The sequence below is a fragment of the Porites lutea genome, chromosome 6 (assembly GCF_958299795.1).
Source record: "Porites lutea chromosome 6, jaPorLute2.1, whole genome shotgun sequence".
Taxonomy (NCBI): domain Eukaryota; kingdom Metazoa; phylum Cnidaria; class Anthozoa; order Scleractinia; family Poritidae; genus Porites; species Porites lutea.
Genome location: NC_133206.1, coordinates 15,850,167 through 15,873,089, shown reverse-complemented (window position 1 = coordinate 15,873,089; position 22,923 = coordinate 15,850,167). Strand labels below are relative to the sequence as shown.

Genomic DNA, 22,923 nt, shown 5'->3' with positions numbered 1-22,923 from the left:
CTAATTGTTAGCTATTTTCAATTGTTTCAAGTAATAACAACATTTTACAGTCAAATTCCTTAGTTACATTTGGCCAAGAGAAAATACTGAAGCCATATTTTCCAGTAAAACCCAGAAGATAAACAAGAACAAATAAACTTCCAAACAAGACCGCTTGCCCTTCAAACCCAGAAACTATCTTCAGTTAGCCCGCGTAACTGGCGGGATTAGCAGGCGAGTGCTGCAGATTTTTTGGCGGCAGAGCCACGTTAAGATTGGGAAGAAGTCAAATTGAAATCACGCCTGCCCTAAGTTTTGAGTATTTCGAATAGTCAGACAACCAGGCAAACATGGCGGCTTCGCCACCAAAAAGGTAACTTCGGGCAAGGTACGCTGATAATTTGGGACCCATCACGCGTCACCGAAAACCTCGCCCGTGTGTGGAGGATTTGTCAATTCCTCTAGAAGCAGTGGACATTTTTCTTTTTTCAATATTTCACCTAAAAATATGCCTATTTAGATAGCTATAGATATTTCTATGAAGAACAAATGTTAAATTTCATTGTTGTCCTAAATTTTTGTAGTTTTTCGTTCGTTGGGGCTTTTCTGGGCCTTATTTCCATTTCCTCGTCGCTTTTTGTTAATGGCCTTGTAAAATTTTGTTATTTTCGCAATTTTCGTAGCACTCTTGCCAAATTCTGTGATTTTTGTGAATTTCTTATCAGAGTTCAGTCGTGGATATATCTCCGAAATGAGCCCCGTTTTGTTTTCCGCGCTGATCTCGAAATATTTACAAGTAATAATGGGAATGAGAGCTGGAGCCGGAAATCCTTGGGAGATGCAAAATAAATGAAATTCGATTCGAAGACCTGCAGGGCGGATCAAGGGGTGGGGGGGGGGGGGGGGGTATCGAGGATTGGGTGGCTAGCCACCCCCCTCTCGTACAGCCCACCTAAAAAGAGAATTCATGTGTTCACGGAAAAAAACGGAAATACGTGGGTTCCAAAAAAAAATGTAGAAATACTTGCAATCGCCATGTATGCAAATGCAAATTTCCACCTCTGACTTTTACTTTTGGCAGTTAACAAGTAAAGTGTTTCATTGTAATAGACTGAAGTAGTCTTCATTTTTGTCTTATCTTTTAGTTGTGCTTATTCTCGGTGATTATCGTGTTGGGCCACAGGTTCTGTCGTTCGCATATGATCAGGGGCTGACAGATGGCGATTATGCTTTCATAATTGTACAACTTGATCAAGAGCAATTTGTTTTTAATCGGGGTAACAATAATCTATACCATGTGGTTCAGAGGGGAATAGAGGACAAGGAAATAGAACAATGCGAATACTTTCGAGCGTTTAAGTCTGTCATTGTAGTGGAGATTCAAACAATACAAGTAGGGAGAGATACGTTCAAAGAGTTTCAGAAGCAAGTTGTTGAAAAATTTGATGAAAATAGTACGTTTCCTGAATCTAAAGTAAGTTGGCTTTTTCTTGTTGTACACGTAGCTTTTTCCTGTATTCATTAACCCATTAATCTCTAAGAGTAACAAGTGGCGTACAGCGTCGTAACTTTGCAAATATTTGATAACCTTTTTGTTTTGATAACCTTTATCTTAAACTATAATTACACATTTAATTAGGAGGGTTAAGTGGGGTGGATACGAGATCTCTGCACTATTTATAATAGTAGGTCCTACAGTGAATAGCTTGATAGTATTAATTATTTTTATGACATGATATACGTTACGATTACGCCCACCTGAATTCTTCTGGCTGGAGTTGACCCTTGAATATTTCTTTGGAAGATTGTAAAGTTGATTGATTAATTGATTTTGATTGATAGATTTTGGGTCGTTGCTCGACTATCGTGAATCTAGCAACGCGCTAATTTATTTGTTTCTCCAATTTTTGTTTCTACTGACACAGCCAAATGTCACGCGGAAAAATATACGTCTAGTCGCTGCTTATTTATATGATGCAATCTTCCAGTATGCAGTGGCGTTAAATAACACATTACAAAGAAATGAAGAACCAAACGGTCGAAACATAATTGCAAACATGCTGAACTCAAGTTATACAAGTAAGTAAAAGAAAGAATTATCACCTGCCTTGTCTACTGTTTTGATGGAATTTGGTTTTATAAGTAGTCTACATAACAGTTGTTTGATCATATCTTGGAAGTAGAAGACGAAGTAAGGATCAAAATTTCTTGTTCTATTAAAATGGTAACAGCCGAAATTCCGCGGCGCCACCACTGATTTCTCCGCGAAATGACTTCAGAGGAGCGAGGGCAAAAATTGTATACTGATGAAGTAACACTACCCAGATCTGGGTAGTGACGTGTCATCACTGTAGAATTTCTGCGTTCATTCCTCCAACAACGACAACAACAACAGCAACAATGCATTTATTTAGAGAAATGTAAAGTTACAATACTTTATGTCCTGCAAATAGCTATAATGCTAATCTAGGCAGGACAAGACTTTAAATAAAGACGTTATTAAATTACATAAGAAGAAAGAAAAGAAAAGAAATACAGTAACATACAGAAAGAAACACCTTACATATTAATTCGTAAGTACAGGGGATTTTGTTATTTAAAAAACACTAAAATTACAACTGGAGGTATATACAACATATCAGGTTAACTTCATAAAATATTCTATTAAATATTTAACATTCAAATAATTATCTTTATCACCTCGAACATTAAGGAGTAGTGATTTAATTTTTTACGAAAATTAGATATGTTGAGTGTTCTGGTAAAAGAATTTGTCATTTTTTCAGTTCTAGAGATAATTGCTTATTATAATGATGTTTTGTATTGATTTTCGCAAACTTATCGAGAAGACTTTTAGGAGCTGTCTTAGCATGAACGTCATACATTAAATAGCTTAACTGTTGAAAGAAAAAAGACTGCAAAGGAAGGCAGTTTAATTCAATAAAAAAAGGGATTGCATGGTCTGTGGGTTTAGAAAAATAAATCAAACACAGTGCACTTTTTTGCAGAACAAGTATCTTATTGAGGTAGGTCTGTGGACAGTTGCCCCATGCACAGATACCATAATTTAAATAAGGAGCAATAAGTGTATGATATAAATTCAAAAGAAGATGCCGTGGAATGTAATGCCTCATTTTAGCAATTTTTCCAACCGATCTACTAATTTTGTGACAGATAAAGTCAATATGATGCTTCCATGATAGTTCAGAATGAATCATTATACCCAAATATTTAACAAAGTCCTTCATCTCTGTAATTACTCTAGTATTTAAAGTTGGATTAAAAATCTTAATTTGAGGAATGAAAGGTATTCTTTTTTGGGGCGGACGAAAAATGACATAATTAGACTTTTTGACGTTGAGCATTAGTTTGTTAGCATTAAGCCATTCACTTACTTTCTCAAGCTCATTGTTGACAGTTAGTTCAAGAGTACGTAATTTGTCATTTGCATAGGTTAGACTTGTATCATCGCCGAATTGATAAAAAATAAATTCCTTGGAAGATTTATTGATGTCATGAATATATAACAAAAATAGCAAGGTTCCAAGTACAGAGCCTTGAGACACTCCACATACGATCGTTTCAGTCTCAGATTATGCATTTGTCTGTTTCAATCGACTGTTGGCGATCTGAAAGATATGAAGTAAACCAAGAATTTATAACTCCTCTTATTCCATAGTGTTCAAGTTTTGCAAAAGAATCTCATGGTTAACAGTATCAAATGCTTTCTTAAGATCTACAAAAATTCCACATGAGGTCTTTCTATTGTCCATATTAGAGACATTATTATTATATTATTATATTGTTCACAATATCAAGAATCGCGTGCTGGGTACTATGTTTATTGCGAAAGCCATTATGCAAATCGTAAAGTATATCATTCTTGTTTATAAACTTTGTCAGTCTACGATACAAAAGTTTCTCAAATAAACGATCATAAATTGATAACAAAGAAATTGGCCGATAGTTTTCAGGTAACGTCTCGTCTTCACCCTTATACACTGGAATTACTTTTGCATATTTAACGGTTTGGCAGGTTAAACCCCAATTAGTACAGACTGGTCAAAAATTTCGGTTAATGGTATGGAAATGACTGATTTAGCAAGTTTTAACAATTAAACAGGGGTAGAGGTCTCCCTGAGACGTCTTTTCGCGGGGAGACCAGTGTCCGGGAGACCAGCATCGCCAATGTCGGCCATTTTCTCAAGCTAACAACAACAATAACACCACCACCAAACTTTATTAAACAGGGGATAATATAACTGAACCACTGTCCACAGCTAGCAAGGCTAGCTGTGGACAGTGCTGTGTGTGTGCAAAACTAAACTATAAAGATTAAGGCTAACTAAGGGAAGTTTACAGTTTACAAATAAATGAAATAAAAATCGTAATCCTAAAAACACGACAGAAAAGAAACAATCAAACAAATAACAAACTGTGAAAGTAGAAGCGAGTAAGGATGAATTTTTTCTTTACTTTTATGGCTGGTTTTACGTTGTATGTTTTACCTTTTATATTATTTTAACAAATGTCACTTCTGTTTTTTGACACAGGCAAGTCGGGAGCACAAGTGTTCATAAATCAGAATGGAACTACTGACGTTAAGAATCTTCGCATCCTTAAAATGGGCTGGAACCGTTCAGCTTCCAAAACTAATTGTAAGTGCTCCTTTTTGGATAATAGATTCTTTTGTTTTAGGAGCCACGTTTTTGTTAAGTTCATACTTTGCAACAACGTTTGGCTGGTGGGTAGAAGTAGTCAGGGATTTACAGCGTAAAGAGCTAGTCAAACGTTTGACGTTTGTTTTTGAACGTGATCGGGGCGAAAATGAAGCGAAAGAAAATCGGGTTTCAACGGAATTTGAACGTTGTGCGACTGTAGCTGGTCAAATACAAGCTACATGTATATTCAATCCAATGGACTGCTTTATAATAATTGTTAACTTCATGCAGCGAGTCCTCTGATGCCGGCAAGTAAATGGTGCTCAGTTGATTAAATTGATGCTTTGAAACAAAGCATTGTCTTAAATTGTTTCTATGCGGGTCTCGGTTAGTTTGCTCTATTCATGTAATTTTTTGTTTGTTCTCCTCCCTTCGCTGATGAGGTTCTCCTCCCTACGCTGATGAAGTGGGAATCATAACGTTCGATACCTTTCAAGAAAATCCATCGGTGGTGCTCGACAAAGACAAGATAGAGTGGCCAAACGGTGAAACGCCTTTGGACTCGCCACCTTGTGATTTCTCTGGAGATAAATGCATGACTTCGTCTTCATCGAACACTCCAACTCCAAACCGAAATGCAAACATAGGTAACTTTGAAATATTATCACTGCGGTCACCTTATAGTTAACGTCTCCCCCCTGTTTTGTTGTTGTTTGTTTGTTTGTTTGGTTGGTTAAGTTGGACAGAAGGCTTTGCTCATTTGACTTATTCAGTTGTAGCCTGAGAAAACAGCCAACCTTTTTGTCGACGTCACTCACCACTGGTTTCCTCACGAAATGACTGGTTTCGCGCGCGGAGAAACCAGTTGTGGCGTCGCGTGATATCAGCTGGTTTTTCACCAGTTCAGGACGCAGTGAAGACATACTTATTTAAATTAGTCTACGATGTTTGATTTTAGTAGCTTTATTTAATTTTATTTTATCTTATAATAGTTTGTAACTCTAGTTTCTTACCATATTATTGTACAGCGCTTTGAGCAATTAGTGGAAAACTGCGCTATATAAGTGTCTATTATTATTTCGCCTCCTTCTCCCCACCGCTATAAACCTCGACGCCTTCCCCCTCATATAACACCAAGATGGCCGCCCATACCGGTAAGCGCTCGATATTGACGATCTTACGAAAAGATAGGGGACTTTGAACAGTCTCATAGCTTTTGAGTACCCTTAATTCAAATGGTGTTGTGAAGAATAAAATTGGTATGCCTGTGACTTAAAAAATGCCCAGCACAGTTGTCAATGTTCTGTCCGCTCAGCACATACTGAACGATGCCGGTGTCAATAAGTCTTGTTAATGTTTACTGATGTTTTCGGACTGTTGACCGACCGTCATCCCTAAAGGACAAATGAGCAAATTTTTATTTCAACGCTTTGGAAAAGCAACAGTCTGGAAGTGATTTGTGTAGCCCCTCAAATACTTAGTTCATGAGTGTGTTATTCACCACGGCCTTTGTCTTCTGTAGATAACGTCCTCCTCGCTCTGTATGATTCGTCACATCATACGAAAGCTGATTTCAATAATTGTGAATTTTTCATCTTTGCCTTTTCTTCAGGGGTGATTATTGCCGGTGTTTGCGCATTTGCTGGCGTCGTTTTCATTATTTTTCTCATCATCCTTGCAAGGTAAGGGTAATCGAAGCTTTTAAAACATATTGTAACTCTACCTCACATTAGAAAAATTAAGAGTGACGTTTACGGCAAACGGCAAACGCCACATTCATGTTGAGAATTTCTCAAAATAGAAAATGACCGGCTAAAAACAGCCCAAAAAATTGTTACAGACAAAACTAACGTGGAACTACTAATTTTGGGGGTAGAGCAAGGCAGTAAAGCAAGAGTTGACGGAAAACTAGGTCACGTGGTGCAAATTCACGTTTGCCGTTAGCAGTAAACGCGACTCTAAATCTCCCTATTGATAAGGTCCTCGATGTCCTTTCAGATGTAGAAGTACGTGCCTTGAAAACGTGATAAGGGATCTTAACATTCGAGTAATGCGACGGCAGCGAAAAGTCCCTTCAAAAGTAAATTTGCGTTCTTTCAGTCTTCATCGCGATTATTCCAACTCACACACTTTGCCAAAAGGCGAACTTTCCTGGAGTTGAATTCCTGAGAACCATATTCAAGATCAGAAAGAGAGAGAAAGTTTTTTCTTAGCTTGTTTACGTCCTCGATAAAAATTGAAACTAGGCACTTTCACGTCGTAGTCAAGCAGTGTCGGCAAAGAATTGTACATTAAATTAAAGTGTGATGAATTGCAGAGTAGTCGTTTTGCCGGCGTGTTCACCCCATTGCTTTTTTTTGGACGCTGTCGTTGCCGTCGCAACAAATTGTTGAAAATCCCCTTGATGTTTTTCATCCTCTCATACCATTCAGCAAGGGACCCTCTAAAGATCTCACAACTCTAGGACATATACCCCGTAAAGCAACGCAAGACCAATAGGTGCCTTGATACCATTACAAACAAATGCACACGACGTATTTTTTAATAATTCATAGTTGGTCTAAGATTTTATATAATTATATGTTCGTGGGTGTAGGATTTGCCATAGTTAGTATGTAAGGATTTTGTGTAATTATATTTCATAACTTTTTTCTATATATTGTAAACCTTAGCAATTCAGTCAGTACTGCTAGTGAGGTGTTTCAATATAGCATTCTATTCTTTCTTTTCGCCGTCGTCCGATCTTGAGGTCCGTTATTAAAAATCCCATGCAATCCCAGTTGGATTATCAAAACTGTCCCTTTAAAAACAAACCTGTATCCAAAAGACGTTCGTATATATAACTCTGTAATTTTGCTTTCAGGCAGTATATGCTGAAGAAAGAGCTTGACAGATTATTGTGGAAAATTAATTACAGAGACATCTCTTGGGCCCGGCCTTTTCCTTTAGCCTCATCAGACGAATGTGAGGTTGGTTTTAAGACCTTTCCACAATTATTATTTTATTATTGAGTAATTAATTAAAAAATATTTTGTTAATAATTTATGTGATATGTAGTGATAGTGGGTTGCAAATTGGGGATCTCGTTTTAAACCCTAGAAAGTAGTGAACACTAGATTTTTAAATAAGCTTGCGTTAATATCTAACGAAAATTTTAGAACGTACTCTTCGGTGTAGTTTACAACTAAGAAGCCTTGAAAGCGAACGTAACAAGATTATGTTAACAGGTTTGTTGAAAACAAAAAAAAGGTGAGAACTGACTTTCCTTATAGGTTAGCTACAGGTATGAGAGGGTCTTTGTCCATGTTGCGTTTACTCTAAAAATATGTTAAACGTGTCAAAGTGACCTGGGCACAAGAATCCCGCCAGCTACGCTGTGTTGTCTTCCGTTGAGCAGGCGTTTGTGGGGAGGGATGAAAAACGAGCTCCCCTAAAAACGCCTGCGTGGGAGGCTACTTATTGTTCCTTCATTCACAGGATGAACCTTCCGAGTCAAATGTCCGTAAAACCAGCACCCAGTTTACTTTTACAAACTTTGGATTTTACAAGGTATACATGGTTTTGTTGCTGAACATAATGTGTCTAAACTATTCATGATTGTGTTATTTCCTATGTCACATCGCATTAAGCTGGCGACTGAGGTAGCCTGCAAAGCCGGCGTATTTTGCGGTGTGAACGATGATACTGTTCTCCCGACATCTTGGACGCTGAAACTGACAGATAGTTGGAATGAGTCAAAAAATAACTCCAATGGAGAGGTTCATGGGCGGACGCGATCAATGTAACTCTGCGCTTTTGTCAAAAAACAAAACAAAGCAAAAACTAAAAACAAAACAAAAATTAAACACAAGAAAAAAAACAACACAAAACAAAAACAAAAGACAAAAAAAAGCGAGAACAAAAGCAAACAAACAAACAAATACGCCTGCTCTGCCTCTGAGATCGAGAATATCCAAGTTAATCTAATGAGAAAATGACGTCATCATACCTGTGAAGGAAATGGACATATAGACTGAAATTTTTGATTTTTTTTTATTTCTTCTGCCAACTGTATCGTTCATTCCGTTTTAGGTTAGATTCAATCTCTCCAGTAAGAACCTTAGTGTTTAAAAATTATCTAAGATCATTTAAAACTTTGAACTGAAAGATTTTCCTTTTTCTGTTAGATAAAAATTTAGGTAAACTGATGACGAAGTCGTGAAAATAAATATAATCCGGCCGACATCTCAGTTCTGGTAGTTCGATATTTCTTCCCTCTGCCTATTAATGGAAGTTTTATATTGCTACTGGTTTGTATTAAAAACCTTGGTGCTAAATAGAGCCTGAACAAATAACTGCTAAAAATAAGCTTAAACAATGAACATCTTTATCGCGGTTGTATTTTTAGGGACACAAAGTTACTGTGAAGCAAGTGGGTACAAAGGCGATTGACCCAACAAAAAACATTCTTATGGAACTTAAACAGGTACTTGGTATAAGGGACTGAGTATAAGTTAACTCTTAAGAGTTTAACTTTCGAATGAATAGGGACTTTAAGCAAATCGTTACGGCGACCTCTATTACATCGGTCGTGGATACGGAGTCCTGGGGAGAGTATGTCAATAAATACAATAGATTTGTTGTAAGACTTGTGCGCAGTGTTTGACCCCGGTTGAGGATAAGATTTTCAACTGAGAAAATAAGTGAAATAAGTAATTGCTGGAAAAACAGAAGCGTCAAATACTTTCTTGTTAAAATGAAAAACAATCTTTGATAGTTTTAAAACCAGTGATTGTAAAAAAAAAAGGAGAATGGTCGACTTCTATACTCACGTATTAGCGATTACGCCACAAGACGATTTGGCGCTCCGGCGAAAGGTCATTTCCAAGTATGCGCATTGCGTCATTTTTGGGCTTTCTTATTTCTGGCCGCTGTAGTAGACTTCTTAAGGACGCGACGGAAACCTCCCTAAAAAGTTTTCTCCCTCTTGAAAGCTTCAGTCACTGTCTGTGAGTTGCAGAGCCCTATCATGCAGTAAGACGAAGGCGTTTCAAGTGCCGGTACAAAAATTGTCACCCACACATAAGTTTTATGTCTCGATAAGCAAGCTTATTTTAGAAGAGACACCAAGGTCTTATCTGTTCTGATATTGTAGACGCTAATAACGATGAAAGTGTGTTTCATTGTTTTCGTATAATAATTTGGCGCAAAAAGTTGTAAAAGACCAACTTCTTGTGGTATTGGTGTTAATAGCAATTTGTTGTTATTATTTTCAGATGCGGGACCTTCGTCATGAGAATCTCGTTCAGTTTTTTGGAGCCACAGTTGATCCTCCAAACATCTGCTTTGTTTCTGTATTTTGTCCAAAAACTCTGAAGGTAAATAGCATTTTCAACTTCGTTATTTCCACTGTTGTTGCTGTACTATTGACTGATATAACGCCTGCTCGAGAAAACAAATACATGTATTTGGAGTACTTTTGCTTTTTTTTCTTTTTATTCTTAGTTATTTATTTATTTATTTATTTATTCAATACTTATTTATTTTTTGTAGGACTTTTTGGCTTGTTCTGACGTAAGGCTTGATAAAACGTTCGTTACGTCTTTACTTTCAGACATTGCAAAGGTGAGAAAGTTAGTCGCGAAGTGCATATGTTGACAGAGTCAACATATGGCATCTAAGCTGACTGTATTCATGTATAGGCCGTCTTGCTGCTACTGGTGCGAACGTCATTTCCTGTATAGCGTAAGATCTGAGGATGATACGGCAATGCAATTCTGCAACCGTAAAAAAAAAGGCTAATCAGTCTGTTATTGTTTCTGATCCCCATTAATGATCCAATACCCCTTTACCTTCGGATTGACTTTCAGTCAGTATTTAATTTTGGTCCTTTTTACACTATCTGCCCTGTGGAAAACTATTCGACGTACATTTGGCTTACAGTTTTGGAATCGCCATGTTTCGAATCACAATTTTTTTGTTTCGATCTCGGGCGCTTACACTGAAAAAAGTTAGAACTTTAGTGTTTGATCTCGTTGCACTGGTTATCGAACCTCGGTGGATTTTGTCGTGTTGGCTATTTGCCCAATGTTTTTAGTATGTTTCTAACTTTGCTTTATTTCAACAGGGAATGGTATATTTGCATTCCTCAGAAATCAAGTCGCATGGTCATCTTAAATCTACTAACTGCTTGATTGACAGTCGGTGGACTTTAAAAATTGCTGATTACGGACTATCAGCTTTCCAAGCCAAGTGTAATTTGCATGAAAAATCAAGCAGCGGAGGTAAGAAAAATGCAGGTATTATGATAACGGTTCATAAGTTGTATAGACCTTGTCACGGTTTTCGACGCCATCTTGACGAGTAGGCAAACGAGTTGGAAATTGCAGTGTTTGTATGAGAATCTAAAGTCGAATAATTTCCATAAAACGGCTGTTCTGAAGAAAATATCAGTTGTAAACTAAAGCTACAAAGCAAAGGATTGTCTTAAACAATTTTGGGGGCGTACCTGTGCTTAAATTTCTCCAGAGGCTTGCTTTAGATTTTCCATATATTTGTCTGTAATTTTCCCGGGACTTTCTTAAAGACAAATGTATAGAAAATTTAAAAAAGTGGTTCTAGTTCTTCTGTTGCATGTAACTCCCTTAATTTTTTTCATTAGAATCCTTAGGAATGAAGCTTTAGTTTACAAATCATATTTTTTTCAGAGGAGCCGTTTTACGTAAAATTATTCGGCATTAGATTCTCATACAAACACTGTAATTTCTCACGCATTTGCCTACTCGTCAAGATGGCGTCGAAAACCGTGACAAGGTCTATTTCATCGGCCACGAGTTCATCATCGGATGAACCAAAAACAGTGACGGACATGCATTCTGCAAAGTATCAGTTTCTTTAGGCACGATGTAATTCCGAGCTACAAAGTGACGTACTTTATTAGTTTTAATGAGCTTCCATCTTTTCGCCTGTCTTGTTCAACCGCAGTACAGGATTTTGCTGCACAGATCACAAATCTCCGTTGGACACAATGCAATTGCCGACTTTTTTATTTGCAAGTCTAAGAAGATAGAAAGACAATATTATGTTAGATGTAAAATTTGTTGAAATGTGGAGCGATGTCTACTTGTGTTTGTGACTTTAACTATATCTTGAGTTCAATGCAAACAATCTACTAATAAGTGTTATTTTGTGAAGTTTGTGCTTTAAATTTTTAGACTTGCTCTGGACTGCCCCAGAACTTCTCCGAGATTCTAATCGACCGTCAAGGGGAACACAGAAGGGAGACGTGTATAGCTTTGCCATTATTCTTCAAGAGTTCCATACAAGAAAAGGACCCTACAGCAGTAACATAAATATAAGTCACGATGGTAAGAGTACTTTCTTTCATTGCATCCAGAACGGCCTAACAGGTTATAATGGTTTTGGAATACGCTGTACAAGCCGAGTGAGTTCTAATTGTTTAGTCGGTTCATGAAATTCTCAAGTATGGCCATTGTAGTGGAAGCTTCCTGAGCAGTACGTTCATGTCGTACTGTTTATTATCTTGCACAAGAGAGTTTTAATTTTAAGTCAGTGAGTGAAATTCTAAATTGTGGCCATTTAATGAAATATACTTGTGTGGTACAGCGATAGTATCGCCCATTGTTTCCTCAAAATACTTGCGGCTGCTTTACCATTAGTTGAACACCACCTTTTCTAAATTTGCTTCCTCCATCATTCCCTTTTCTCTGTTTTTCTCCATACCCGTCCATTCCTTGACGTTATGATCCCATCCCATCTAACTGCTGCCTGGTAGGCTCAGTTGGGAGAGCGCCGGCGTGCTGAGCGGGAGGTAGCGGGCTCAAACCCTGGCCGGTCCAACCCTCAGGGTCCTCAAATAACTGAGAGGAAAGTGCTGTCTTTGAAACGTAGGTCCTGTGTCATAGCAATTTCACTTAGCTGGTTCTTATGGGACGTAAAGGAACCCACATGCACCACTGTTCGCAAAGAGTAGGGAACGTAGACCCCGGTGGTGTGGCCAACCTTTCTTAGGCTGGGTGGATTATCTATAAGGAGAGATCTTAATAGGATAATCTTAATCTTAATCTTCATAGGGATAACCTCATGATCCTCCTTCAGCATTCGTAATGGCCACCTGTAAACAGTGTACTTGTATGATGTGTATCCCTTCTCTTCTACCTCTTCTTTTTGAATCTTTCACGTTGCGATGTACAGTGTTAGTGAAACGATGATGGTAAGAATAAACAATAAAACTCCAACCTTTTTCTCTGTTGCATTCAAGAAATTATCAAAAGAGTCGCAAGAGCGGAAGTGCCTCTTTTCCGTCCTACTGTCCACAGTTTCATTAATGAGCTGGACGAGCTAAGAGATCTGATGAAAAACTGTTGGGAAGAAGACCCGGACAGCCGGCCTGATTTTACCGAGATCAAAAGACGAATCCAAAGGACAATTGTAAATAAAGGAATGTGAGTTTTAATATGCAAGGTGTTAATACGTTTCACTCTCTAGGTTATACAATGTATTGCCGACGCAAGAGCAGTTTTCGGGGTACACTCTGGTTGAAATTTTATTTTTATGGGAACTTTTGACTTTTGCATGTAGAGACGGTGTTTAAGACACGGTTTCCTTGTTGATTGATTTATTGATTAGTGACTTATTCATGTTACAAGCTCAGCTGTAGGTATTAGACAACAGTGAAGCCTTGATATACCGAAGGGCCGAATAAGGTCGCTTTTAAAGGAGCTGTGTCACGAAATTTATCGAAACGTAAAAGGTGGCAACTGCCTCCAAGTTGAGTGAAGCATAAAAATGAGCCCTCAAAACATTAAAAGAAGCGACAAATAACACAGTAAATACAAAAGGAGGCACGGATGGACAAAACTTGAAGAAGATTGAAACGGATTACAATTGTTGTTTTTGAAAACATGTTGTTAGCCTAACAGTTTTTCAAAATTCACTTTTAATGTTTGTAACGTTTGATATGATGTGTGGGAGACATATTTGTTTGACTCGAAGCTGTGGTCTTGTCATTTAGTGGTAGTTTCTAAGTTCCATAGCCAACAGGGACGCGTAGTTGCATTTCTTAATTAACAAAATGATTAAGACAGCCGTGACACAGCCCCTTAAAATAACAAGATGTCGGTTAGCCTGCGAATTCTTGGTTTGCAACCCAACTGACAAGGCGAGCTAAGGCGGCCATGTTGGGGGTCAAAACAATACAGTATAATTTTTTCTCGAAGAATTTACAAAGGAAAAAGAGTTTTAATTAGTTCCCAGAGGAAAGAAATGCTTTTGTTCTTGACCAACATCATGACCGTCCGGACGTCACGTGCAAACCATCAATACAGCCCGATCTCTCCTCGCTCCTCACTGCTAAACGGAGGGACGGACGCTGGTTATGAATGCAAACATCGTTTTGTTGACAATATGACTCTATAGCTATTTTAGCCTCTTGTTTTCTTTTACTAGGAGGACCAATATTTTCGAGAGCATGATTCATATGATGATGAATTATGCGGATAATCTAGAAGACATCGTGGCTGAAAAGACGGGACAACTGATAGAGGCAAAAAGGGAAACTGAAGAGCTTCTTTACAAAATACTACCACGGTATTGTTTGCTTTTATCTTTTGTTTGTGTAATGGGTTAAAGTTTATAGTAATCATTAAATTCATGAAGTTCCGTCTTCTGACATTAAGATTAAAAGATCAATGTTATGTTGTTAATGCCATCGCTAGCAGTTTTTTTTTTTGTTTGCTCGTTAAAGTCTAACAGTTAAACTTTTTGTTTTGTTCCTTAAAAAGGCCAGTTGCAGAACAACTAAAAAAGGGAAAGAGTGTTGAGGCAGAAAACTTCGATGAAGTGTCCATCTACTTTAGCGATATTGTGGGATTTACGGAACTCTCCTCGGAGAGTACACCTATGCAGGTATTTGGATATTTGACACTTGTACGTTGGTTTTTTTTATTTAATGAAACATCACCAATGTCTACCTTTATTATGTTGTCCTTCTTTGTTACTATGAGGCTTTCTATTTGTCCCTTGAAGAGGCCAGTCATTTTCTGTCCTTTCGTCATCATCATGATCATGTGCATCATCATCATCATCATCATCATCATCGTCGTCGTCATTGCGTCGTCGTCATCATCATCATAAACATCAGCATCAGCATCATCATCAACAACAACAACAACAACAACAACAACAACAGCAGCAACAACATTAGCAGCATCAGCAACAGCAACAACGTCAACATCAGCGACAACGATTGGAAGCCCAGGATCCTAGCTCTAACCCTTGTAGTCATTTCTCAACTGATCGTCTTGTTCATGTCTCATTGGGTATTCCTTTCTTGCCTTGTGGCGCCTATGATGTGGTGGTGATAATAATGGTTTCAAAGCAATCTTAATCCCGACCAATCCTATGCATTGGTCACAGTTCCACTCCACTAACATGCTAATTTGCGCAAACGAGACAATTATCTGAATTTGCATTTGCCAGGTTGTGACTCTTCTTAATGACCTATACACTTTGTTCGATGACATCATAAGCGAGTATCGCGTATACAAGGTACGTCACATTGATTACGTAAAGACAAACTACTCAGCTAAAGCCTTTCACTTCATTTACCTGTTTCTTCTTGGTGAGGTTGCATTTTCACGATGTAGGTCAGCTAGTATCTTGTTTCTTTCGTAACAGGAATTTCTAAATATTGCGGGTAGAGACACTAAAATAGTAATGATAGATATGGTTGGGAAGTATGTAACGTGGTAACGGAGCCAGCGTAGCCGAGCGGTTAGAGCGCTGGACTTGTAATCCCGAGGCTCCGAGTTCAAGTTCCGCCGTTGCCCCTAGGTGGATTTGTTCTCGGTAGTCCTGAGTTCAAATCCTCGGCCACGCTCGTAAATAACCAACTGGTTCGCCTCCTACCAGTTGGAATTTTTCACCATGTTATATTCCATGTGTTCCATTATTTGTTTCATTATCCCTGAAAGCCCCATAAGGAGAGAGGATAATTAAAGTAGTATTCTTCTTATTATTATCATTATTAAATAAGCGATTGATTAGCAACGTGATAAAGCGACGCTGGAGCCTCCAGTTTCTATTATGTGTTGCTGCGTATAAGGGCTCAGTTTGTGAAATTCCGTCTGAGATTTGACGATTCAGAATACTATGCCGTGCTATCTTGTGGTGCTTTAATGGTAAAGAAAACTGTAGAACAGTACATATTTTCAATTTCAATTAAGGAATAAAACAGCTTTATCCACCCTAATCTATCGTATTCGTATCGTATGTTATCCCGCCACTAATTTCTTTTTTTTGAAATTTTAGGTTGAAACAATTGGTGACGCGTACATGGTGGTCTCTGGTTTGCCTATTAGAATTGGACCTAACCATGCAGAGGAAATATCAATGATGGCATTACATTTGCTAGACGCTGCCAAAAAGGACTTTGTCGTTCGTCACAAACCAGATTACAAACTTAATCTTCGAACTGGTATCCACAGCGGTAGGTGAAGCGAACTGTTTAGATACACACATACAGTTGAATCTCTATTAAGCGGCCACCCTCTATTGAGCGGCAAGTAATTAAAGTTCCGAAATAATTGTAAAAAAAGAATGGAAAATTAAACCTCTATTTAGCGGCCACCTCTATTAAGTGACCGCTGCCACCTTTATGCTGTCCCAACCAGAGTTCTCCCATTGTTGTTACCTCTATTAAGCGATTGATATATATATATATATATATATATATATATATATATATATATATATATATATATATATATATATATATATATATGTATATATCAAGAGATTGATATACTTAGTTTGGCTTCATTTCAAGAACATAGTGAAGGAAAACACAGTCCGTAATATAAAAAAGCCAGTTGATGACCGATTGTGGACTAGTAATGCTTCTCCCTTCGCATGTTTGTTACAAAATAAAGTGATGTTTCGGCTAAAGATTATGCTAATCTGTGACAAACCTCACTGAGCTGCCAACCTCTATTAAGAGTCCACTTGCTGGAACCCCGAGGGTGGCCACTTAATGGTGGTTTAACTTTAATCATGTTTGTAGGCTGGTCTTAATTTCAATATTCCCCTGAATGGTGCTGTTATATACACTCCCAAATTACCCCGCTCCATTGCATAAATTTGTTGACTGTCATCAATTAAAAACGAATTGGTTTGACATCTCATAATAATAAGGTAGCCCGTCTTTGAACAATGTGACCATGTTTCTTAAAACAACATTTCTTTGTTAATTGGTTCTGCAGAAATAATTTTAAAAAGCTAAGCATCCCAACCTAACAAAACCGTGGGTCAATTTAAACGGAACGAAACAGTTGTGCTCATTTCTCCACGTTTAACACTTCCTACTGTTTTTACGCTTGTCGTTAAATCAAATTGCCTCGTTTGCTAAAGTATCTGCTTGTGGAGTTAGTTTTTGCCTTGTCCTTCATCACGCTTCATGTCTTACGTCAGTTTACCAAAACAAACTTTCACTTCTTTTTCCTCTTTTACCTTCGCCCACCTCCCCGTGGTCGAATATTCTGCTGTCTCTATTTTGTTATTGTCTTCTACTCAGGTCCAGTCGTTGCGGGCGTGGTCGGCAACACTATGCCTCGTTACTGTTTGTTCGGCGACACAGTAAATACTGCGTCCAGAATGGAATCTAATGGAGAGGGTAAGGGTCAGCTTGTTCTGAACTAATGATAATTTTTCCAGTGACATTACAAGTAACTGCCTTGATAGCAAGTTGGTTATGCGTTTTGACAAGGCCGGCTGCCCCGCGAATTACGTTAGAGTATAAACGCAAACTGAAGTGTTTCAATCTGAACCTGGTAAGACACTCCTGTTTATAGGTCTAGGTGTTGGGTATAGAATAAGATGTAAATAAGAAGTAAGTAATATGTTAAATTTGGTTTTATATTGAGCTGAGTAAAGCCCTTTTCCTTTGGAAAGGTCATGATTGGTCATAGGACCCTTCTCCTTCAAAGATATATGTAATCGGCAGTATTTAATCGCTCTGAAGTCTTTTTCCAAAACCTTGACGCCTTTCTTTCTTCTGTCTTTCGTTTATTGTCATTTGTTTTGCTGTATTTTAGGCCTTAGAATTCACATAAGTGAAGCTACAAAGACAATTCTAGATTCACTGGGAGGTTTTATAATTGAGGAGAGAGGTCAAATATGCATTAAGGTGAGGACGTACTTATCGTCTTTAACGTAAATCCTGGGGACACTGTGAATTTGGGTGGTTATAATTTATCAAATTCAAAAGTTATCGTTTCTGAAAATACACTAGCGATAAAAATTAATATGTTCAAATGTGGCCTTAAACTGCTGTCCGTTTTAAAAAAAAGATAAAAATCAAAGCTTTCGCCGATCGACGGCATCATCAGGGATGAGAAAATATTCGGCGTGGAGCTATATATATATACAAAACTGGTGTGAGGTAAAATGTGTAAAAGCGTGACAATAATGCAGAAGTCTGTTTGAAAGGTACAGAAATAAAAATTGAATAGAGTACAATGGTCTAATGACCGAGTGTCTCTAGACAAGGGTCTCTTAAAATACATATAAATAGTCTCTAAAAACACCAAAAAACCCTAAAAAAAAGGTCTGCAAATTCGCTACATTCCTCACGGGAATTGAAGGTAGGCTTGTACTTATGTAAAATGCCTCGCATAGGGTCGTTTTCATTCTAAATAATCTTGACTTCGATGCCTTTATAGTCATTGTTCTGGTAGGAATAGATATGTTTTTCAAAGAGGAGTTTTAATTATTGAGGTGTTCTTTTATGCGATCGTGGATTAAGCGTGTCGTGCTACCCATGTATTGCTGATTGCAGCTGTTACACGTGATCTGGTACTCCGTTTCTTCGTAAACACAATTTGGTGCTGGAGATGGGGCACTTGTCTCTAGTGCATGCGCGCTCCATGGTGTTGTGAGATAGAGCTCGGCTAAGGGTGTAGGATTTGTGGGCAATGCGTACTGGGACTCGTTCTGAAATCGGAATCTTAAGGTATGACCCTTCCGTATTGGAAGGTTGAGGGTTTCTTTGAGGACTCTGTGGACATTTTGTTTACTCTATACTGCTCTCTGGATAACCGTTATGCGGAGGATGTCATGGAATGTGTTTAGGTGCTGCATTGCTGATATCTGTGAGGAGCACCTGTCCTCGATGCGTTTCCGCTCGTTGCGAATGAAGTTGATTTTGGATTTCATGGGTATAGCTGATTGATACTGGACAAATAACTTTTTTTCTAGAATTCAAAAGAGCTGTTGCCATCCTTGGATATGGTGAAATCGAGTAGTGAAAGTGACAGGCTATTCGGTGTTCTTTCTAATTTTTCCATTTCAAATTTCAATTAAGGGTGCACATTGTTCATTGTATGGTGGAAGTGGTCTGCCATTTCTTCATTAGCCATTTGGAGATAAATGTCGTCAAACATACCTCCTGTAAGGGCTTATCATTACTGGTGTGAGGAGAGGGTGATGGTTTCAAGTTTGTCCATGAAAAGATGGCCTGTATGCCTGAAATGCTAGAACCCATGGGTAGGCCCTCTTTTTGGCGGAAACTAGATCTTTGAAGGAGATGGATCCTCTGCAACTTGCTTTCAAGTTCTTCTTTAGACTCTGGGCCCAGTTGTTCGAACGCCGATTAGCGCTTAACCCGGGTTAAATTTAACCTTTGTTTCTTTTTCTTGTGTTCAAAAGCATTTTCTCGGATAATTTTCTCTGTTATTTTTAGAGCTTCCAATCATCAACTTGTAGACAAAAAGAATTAAAACGGAAATGCTTTTTATGCTGTGTTTACACTCAAGCGTTTACTAAGGTAAACATTAACTGACTAAACCCTGGTACATTTGTACAGTGTTTATACGGGCTCAGATAACTAAGGTAAATCTGTCATCAATCACAACCTAATCGCATTGGCGGCAAATTCTAAATCCACGCATAAAATGCTCGCATTTAAAAGGGAAACTGTGGCTCTTGTAGTCCTCGCGTTTTATTTTCTTGTTCTTGATCAGCAAACCCAGGAATCGAGATTGCAGCATCTCTTACTTTTGCAGCACCTAAGGAGGTCGAGGCGAAAGTGATTAATTCTGCTACAAATTGCCCTTCGCAAAACAAGGCGCGATAGACGTGCGTGGTCGTGGCCGAGAAACCAATTCTGGTTCGAAACTCTATTAAACGGAAATTTTGTTGTGGACCGAAACCAAACGTGGAAACCTGGTCGAAAACCTGGTCTCGAAAACGTGATCGAACGAGAGTGACGCAATCCCGACACCACAGGATGTGAAATTCTATGCGACCGCAAGCGGATGTATCTGTCATCCAAACCTTGGTTACCGACCTTAACCATGCCTGCTCGCAGGGTAAACCGAACTTTTACCTTAGTTAACCTTCTATTGTCTTGAGCGGTGTTTACCAGGGTATCAGTTGGCGTTTACACACGCAAAATATTTACCTAGGTAAGTTAACTCCAATACCTCGGTAGCACGCTCAAGTCTAAACACGGCATTAAGCTTTCAAATCTGAATTCAAATCTCGTACTAACCCTGGGTTATCATAACCCAGCTTTGAACAACTCGGCCCTGGTCTGTCAGTGATGTGCCGGGTTTGTGGATAAGTGAGGAAATGTGAGTTTTGAGGGTTTGAATCACGGAAATGTTTTCATCGTATTTGGTTGGCTAGTCGTCGGTAGAATGCAATACTGATGCTCGTGATTGTGTGTTCATTTACTCCAGGAGAGAGTCTAAACTTGCCGGGCCTTTACTGGGATAGGAGGTTGATTTCTTGATCGTTAAGGTTGCGTGTGAGGTCAGTGATTAGGGTTGTTTCGTTTGTGGTCCTTGGGGAGTGTGTATAGTTTGTGTCGACTGGTGATAAAATTTAGCAAACATTTCTTTGAAATTATGGCTTGTTTTGTTTGACAGGGAAAGGGTAATATGTTGACGTATTGGCTGGTTGATCACACCCATAGAAGACGAACTCGTCACCATCGTTCTCCAAAGAAATCGGCTCGTCGTTCGACGATGATGAATCTTTTCCCATGCCTTACTAACGAGGAATCCTGTATCACGCGTTCTTCGAGTCTGCGAAGATCGTTAAAATCAGCCTCCAGTAGCCCAGCGTTGCCCAAAGCTGTAGTGGTTATGACTGACAATGATGGCATGGAAAACAACCGTAAGAAAAAATCAAACGATCACTCTATTACGAGTGTTTGATCACATCACTTATTTCTTCAGAACTGTCAAGTCTGTTGGGCTGGAGCCTATTTTCGAACTTGCCATACTTGTTTGGACACTAGATCCAAATAATATTCCGATGTTGCTGTGGTATCATCGTCTGGCCCACTGTACTCATCGTCTAAGTTCTTTACAACTGTCTCTGTCTTTACATGCATGTATTTAGAATAACGTAGACAGTTAATGTTGGTAGATCTCGCTTAAGTCACATATTCAAGGCTTGCCTTCTAGAAACGATTTTTGTTTCGAAACATAGCAATATAATGGCCTAGCACCAAGGGGGGGAAATTGTAGTCTCCTGTGAAGCAATTTAAGGATGTCGTCGTGGCATCTTGGGAAAGCTGCAAGCTTTACACTCATTTTACCCTTTCTTCTTAAAGCAAACTTGATTTTTGTTTGTGTATTTGATTACTCCTAAGCCAGAGGAAGTTGGTTTCAAACGGCGTCAACACCCGCACTGAGCTAATGTCGTCGGAGACTGTTAGGAACGTCAGTGTTCCAGATGTGAATATCGGATATCTCCAAATATGGCGAGCGGTCGCATGTGAAACGCTTCTCTGCAGTAATAAGTACACAGGACCAAACTGTGACAAAATGGACTTAATGTTTGTTCTTGTAACTCAGGAATACATAACTTGCTGAACGTGTATGTAGAGGAACGATGACTAGGGCAAGTCGCATAATAAACAATTATTGGATGAGGTTTTCGTGATATCTAGAATAATCAAGGTCGAGGTAGGGGTTATCGGCTGAGGCTGATAACCCTTACTGAGACCTTCATTATTCTGGATATCACAAAAAGTGAATCTAATAATTGTTGTATTAAACATTGAGCGAAAAAAAAATGGTCACGACAGTAAGTAGAACTAATGATTTCTTTCTAAACGTGTAAAAAGGTTCTCTCAGTTTTTTCTCTATCGCTTAATCGACAAACAGCTCCTTCGCCACCTTCGTCGACCTTTTTGTTTTTCGTGAGTCCTTGTCTTGAACTATTTTTCGATGTCTTGCTTGGTCAACGAAGCAAACCTGGAAGTCAACTTTTTGCTTCGTCACTGACGGCAGGCACAAAGCGCTGAAACTTGACGTGATTACACTTAGAAATCATGCACCGCGGTGATACATGACATGATTACTCGTGACCTTGATTGTCCTTGACATGATTATTGTATAATCTGCAGCCTGATGAAGTCCCAGGCGCTGATTTCGACAATTCACTGTACGCTTTCGGCCAATCAGAAAAGAGATAGTGAGTTGAATGTATAATAAATTTGATTATTAGTGGCAGGTACAAAACACATAGTGCCATACATCACCAGTGGAAGTCACTGCTCTATTGATCATTAACCAAGATAAGCAGTTGCCCTTAAGCTTAAGCTAAAACTCTATTTCGGATTTGGATTAGGGCTAGGAGACATTTTTAGTGTTGTTTATTTACCGTAGCACGGTAACCTATACTCTTGTGACCTGTCTTGTACCTGCTGCCTTATAAGATAGACAAAACGACTATTCCCGGTGTGATCTTCTTTAATTGTTTATTGAATGAATTGATTGATCAAAATTGCTACGAAAATCCTTATATAACTGCTGGATCAGATGAATATTTATGATGAACCACGGGGTGCTCAACATGTGAATAATTTAGCCATAAAAAGGATAGTATAGCGAGTTAATCACCGCCGTGAAAATTGTACAAATAAAAAGTCGTAGAACGATTTAGTAGGAGGTATTTTATTTTTTTATATTTTGAATTGTTTAGACAAGTGATTCATAAAACAGCTCCACTGTGTGAGAGCCAACAAAGATTTAAAAACTCGAGAATAAAGGGTTGCATAAAATATCAATGCACCTAGGTGCAATCTTATTATCCAGAGTCGCATATTTGCGGTCGTTGATTTATATTGTTTTCCTAGAGATGACTTATTTTAGAGTGTTCCCACAACCAACCTATCGCTGAACGGCCTCGCATAATGATTTCATGGGAGCATCCTTAGTTACATTAAATTCTTGTGCATTAGCACATAAATATTGTAAAATTAAGTAGTGAT

General features: G+C 38.5%; 1 protein-coding gene across 7 annotated transcripts in view; it reads left to right on the top strand.

Moving 5' to 3' along the window:
- LOC140941548 (atrial natriuretic peptide receptor 2-like) overlaps positions 1–22,923 on the top strand; it is a 54,596-nt gene that overhangs the window by 31,241 nt on the left and 432 nt on the right. For all 7 annotated transcript variants that reach the window (XM_073390561.1, XM_073390560.1, XM_073390564.1 and 4 more), the window contains 20 exons: positions 1,125–1,453; positions 1,905–2,058; positions 4,533–4,637; positions 5,084–5,287; positions 6,253–6,322; positions 7,504–7,609; positions 8,118–8,189; positions 9,028–9,105; positions 9,896–9,997; positions 10,173–10,244; positions 10,747–10,903; positions 11,834–11,986; positions 12,901–13,084; positions 14,088–14,228; positions 14,423–14,546; positions 15,120–15,188; positions 15,951–16,128; positions 17,212–17,310; positions 17,732–17,823; positions 20,567–22,923. The exon at positions 20,567–22,923 is cut by the window's right edge and continues 432 nt beyond it. In XM_073390561.1, the coding sequence (XP_073246662.1) occupies positions 1,125–1,453; positions 1,905–2,058; positions 4,533–4,637; positions 5,084–5,287; positions 6,253–6,322; positions 7,504–7,609; positions 8,118–8,189; positions 9,028–9,105; positions 9,896–9,997; positions 10,173–10,244; positions 10,747–10,903; positions 11,834–11,986; positions 12,901–13,084; positions 14,088–14,228; positions 14,423–14,546; positions 15,120–15,188; positions 15,951–16,128; positions 17,212–17,310; positions 17,732–17,823; positions 20,567–20,857 (2,780 nt within the window). In that variant the 3' untranslated portion in view covers positions 20,858–22,923. The remainder of the gene's footprint in view (positions 1–1,124; positions 1,454–1,904; positions 2,059–4,532; positions 4,638–5,083; positions 5,288–6,252; positions 6,323–7,503; positions 7,610–8,117; positions 8,190–9,027; positions 9,106–9,895; positions 9,998–10,172; positions 10,245–10,746; positions 10,904–11,833; positions 11,987–12,900; positions 13,085–14,087; positions 14,229–14,422; positions 14,547–15,119; positions 15,189–15,950; positions 16,129–17,211; positions 17,311–17,731; positions 17,824–20,566) is intronic.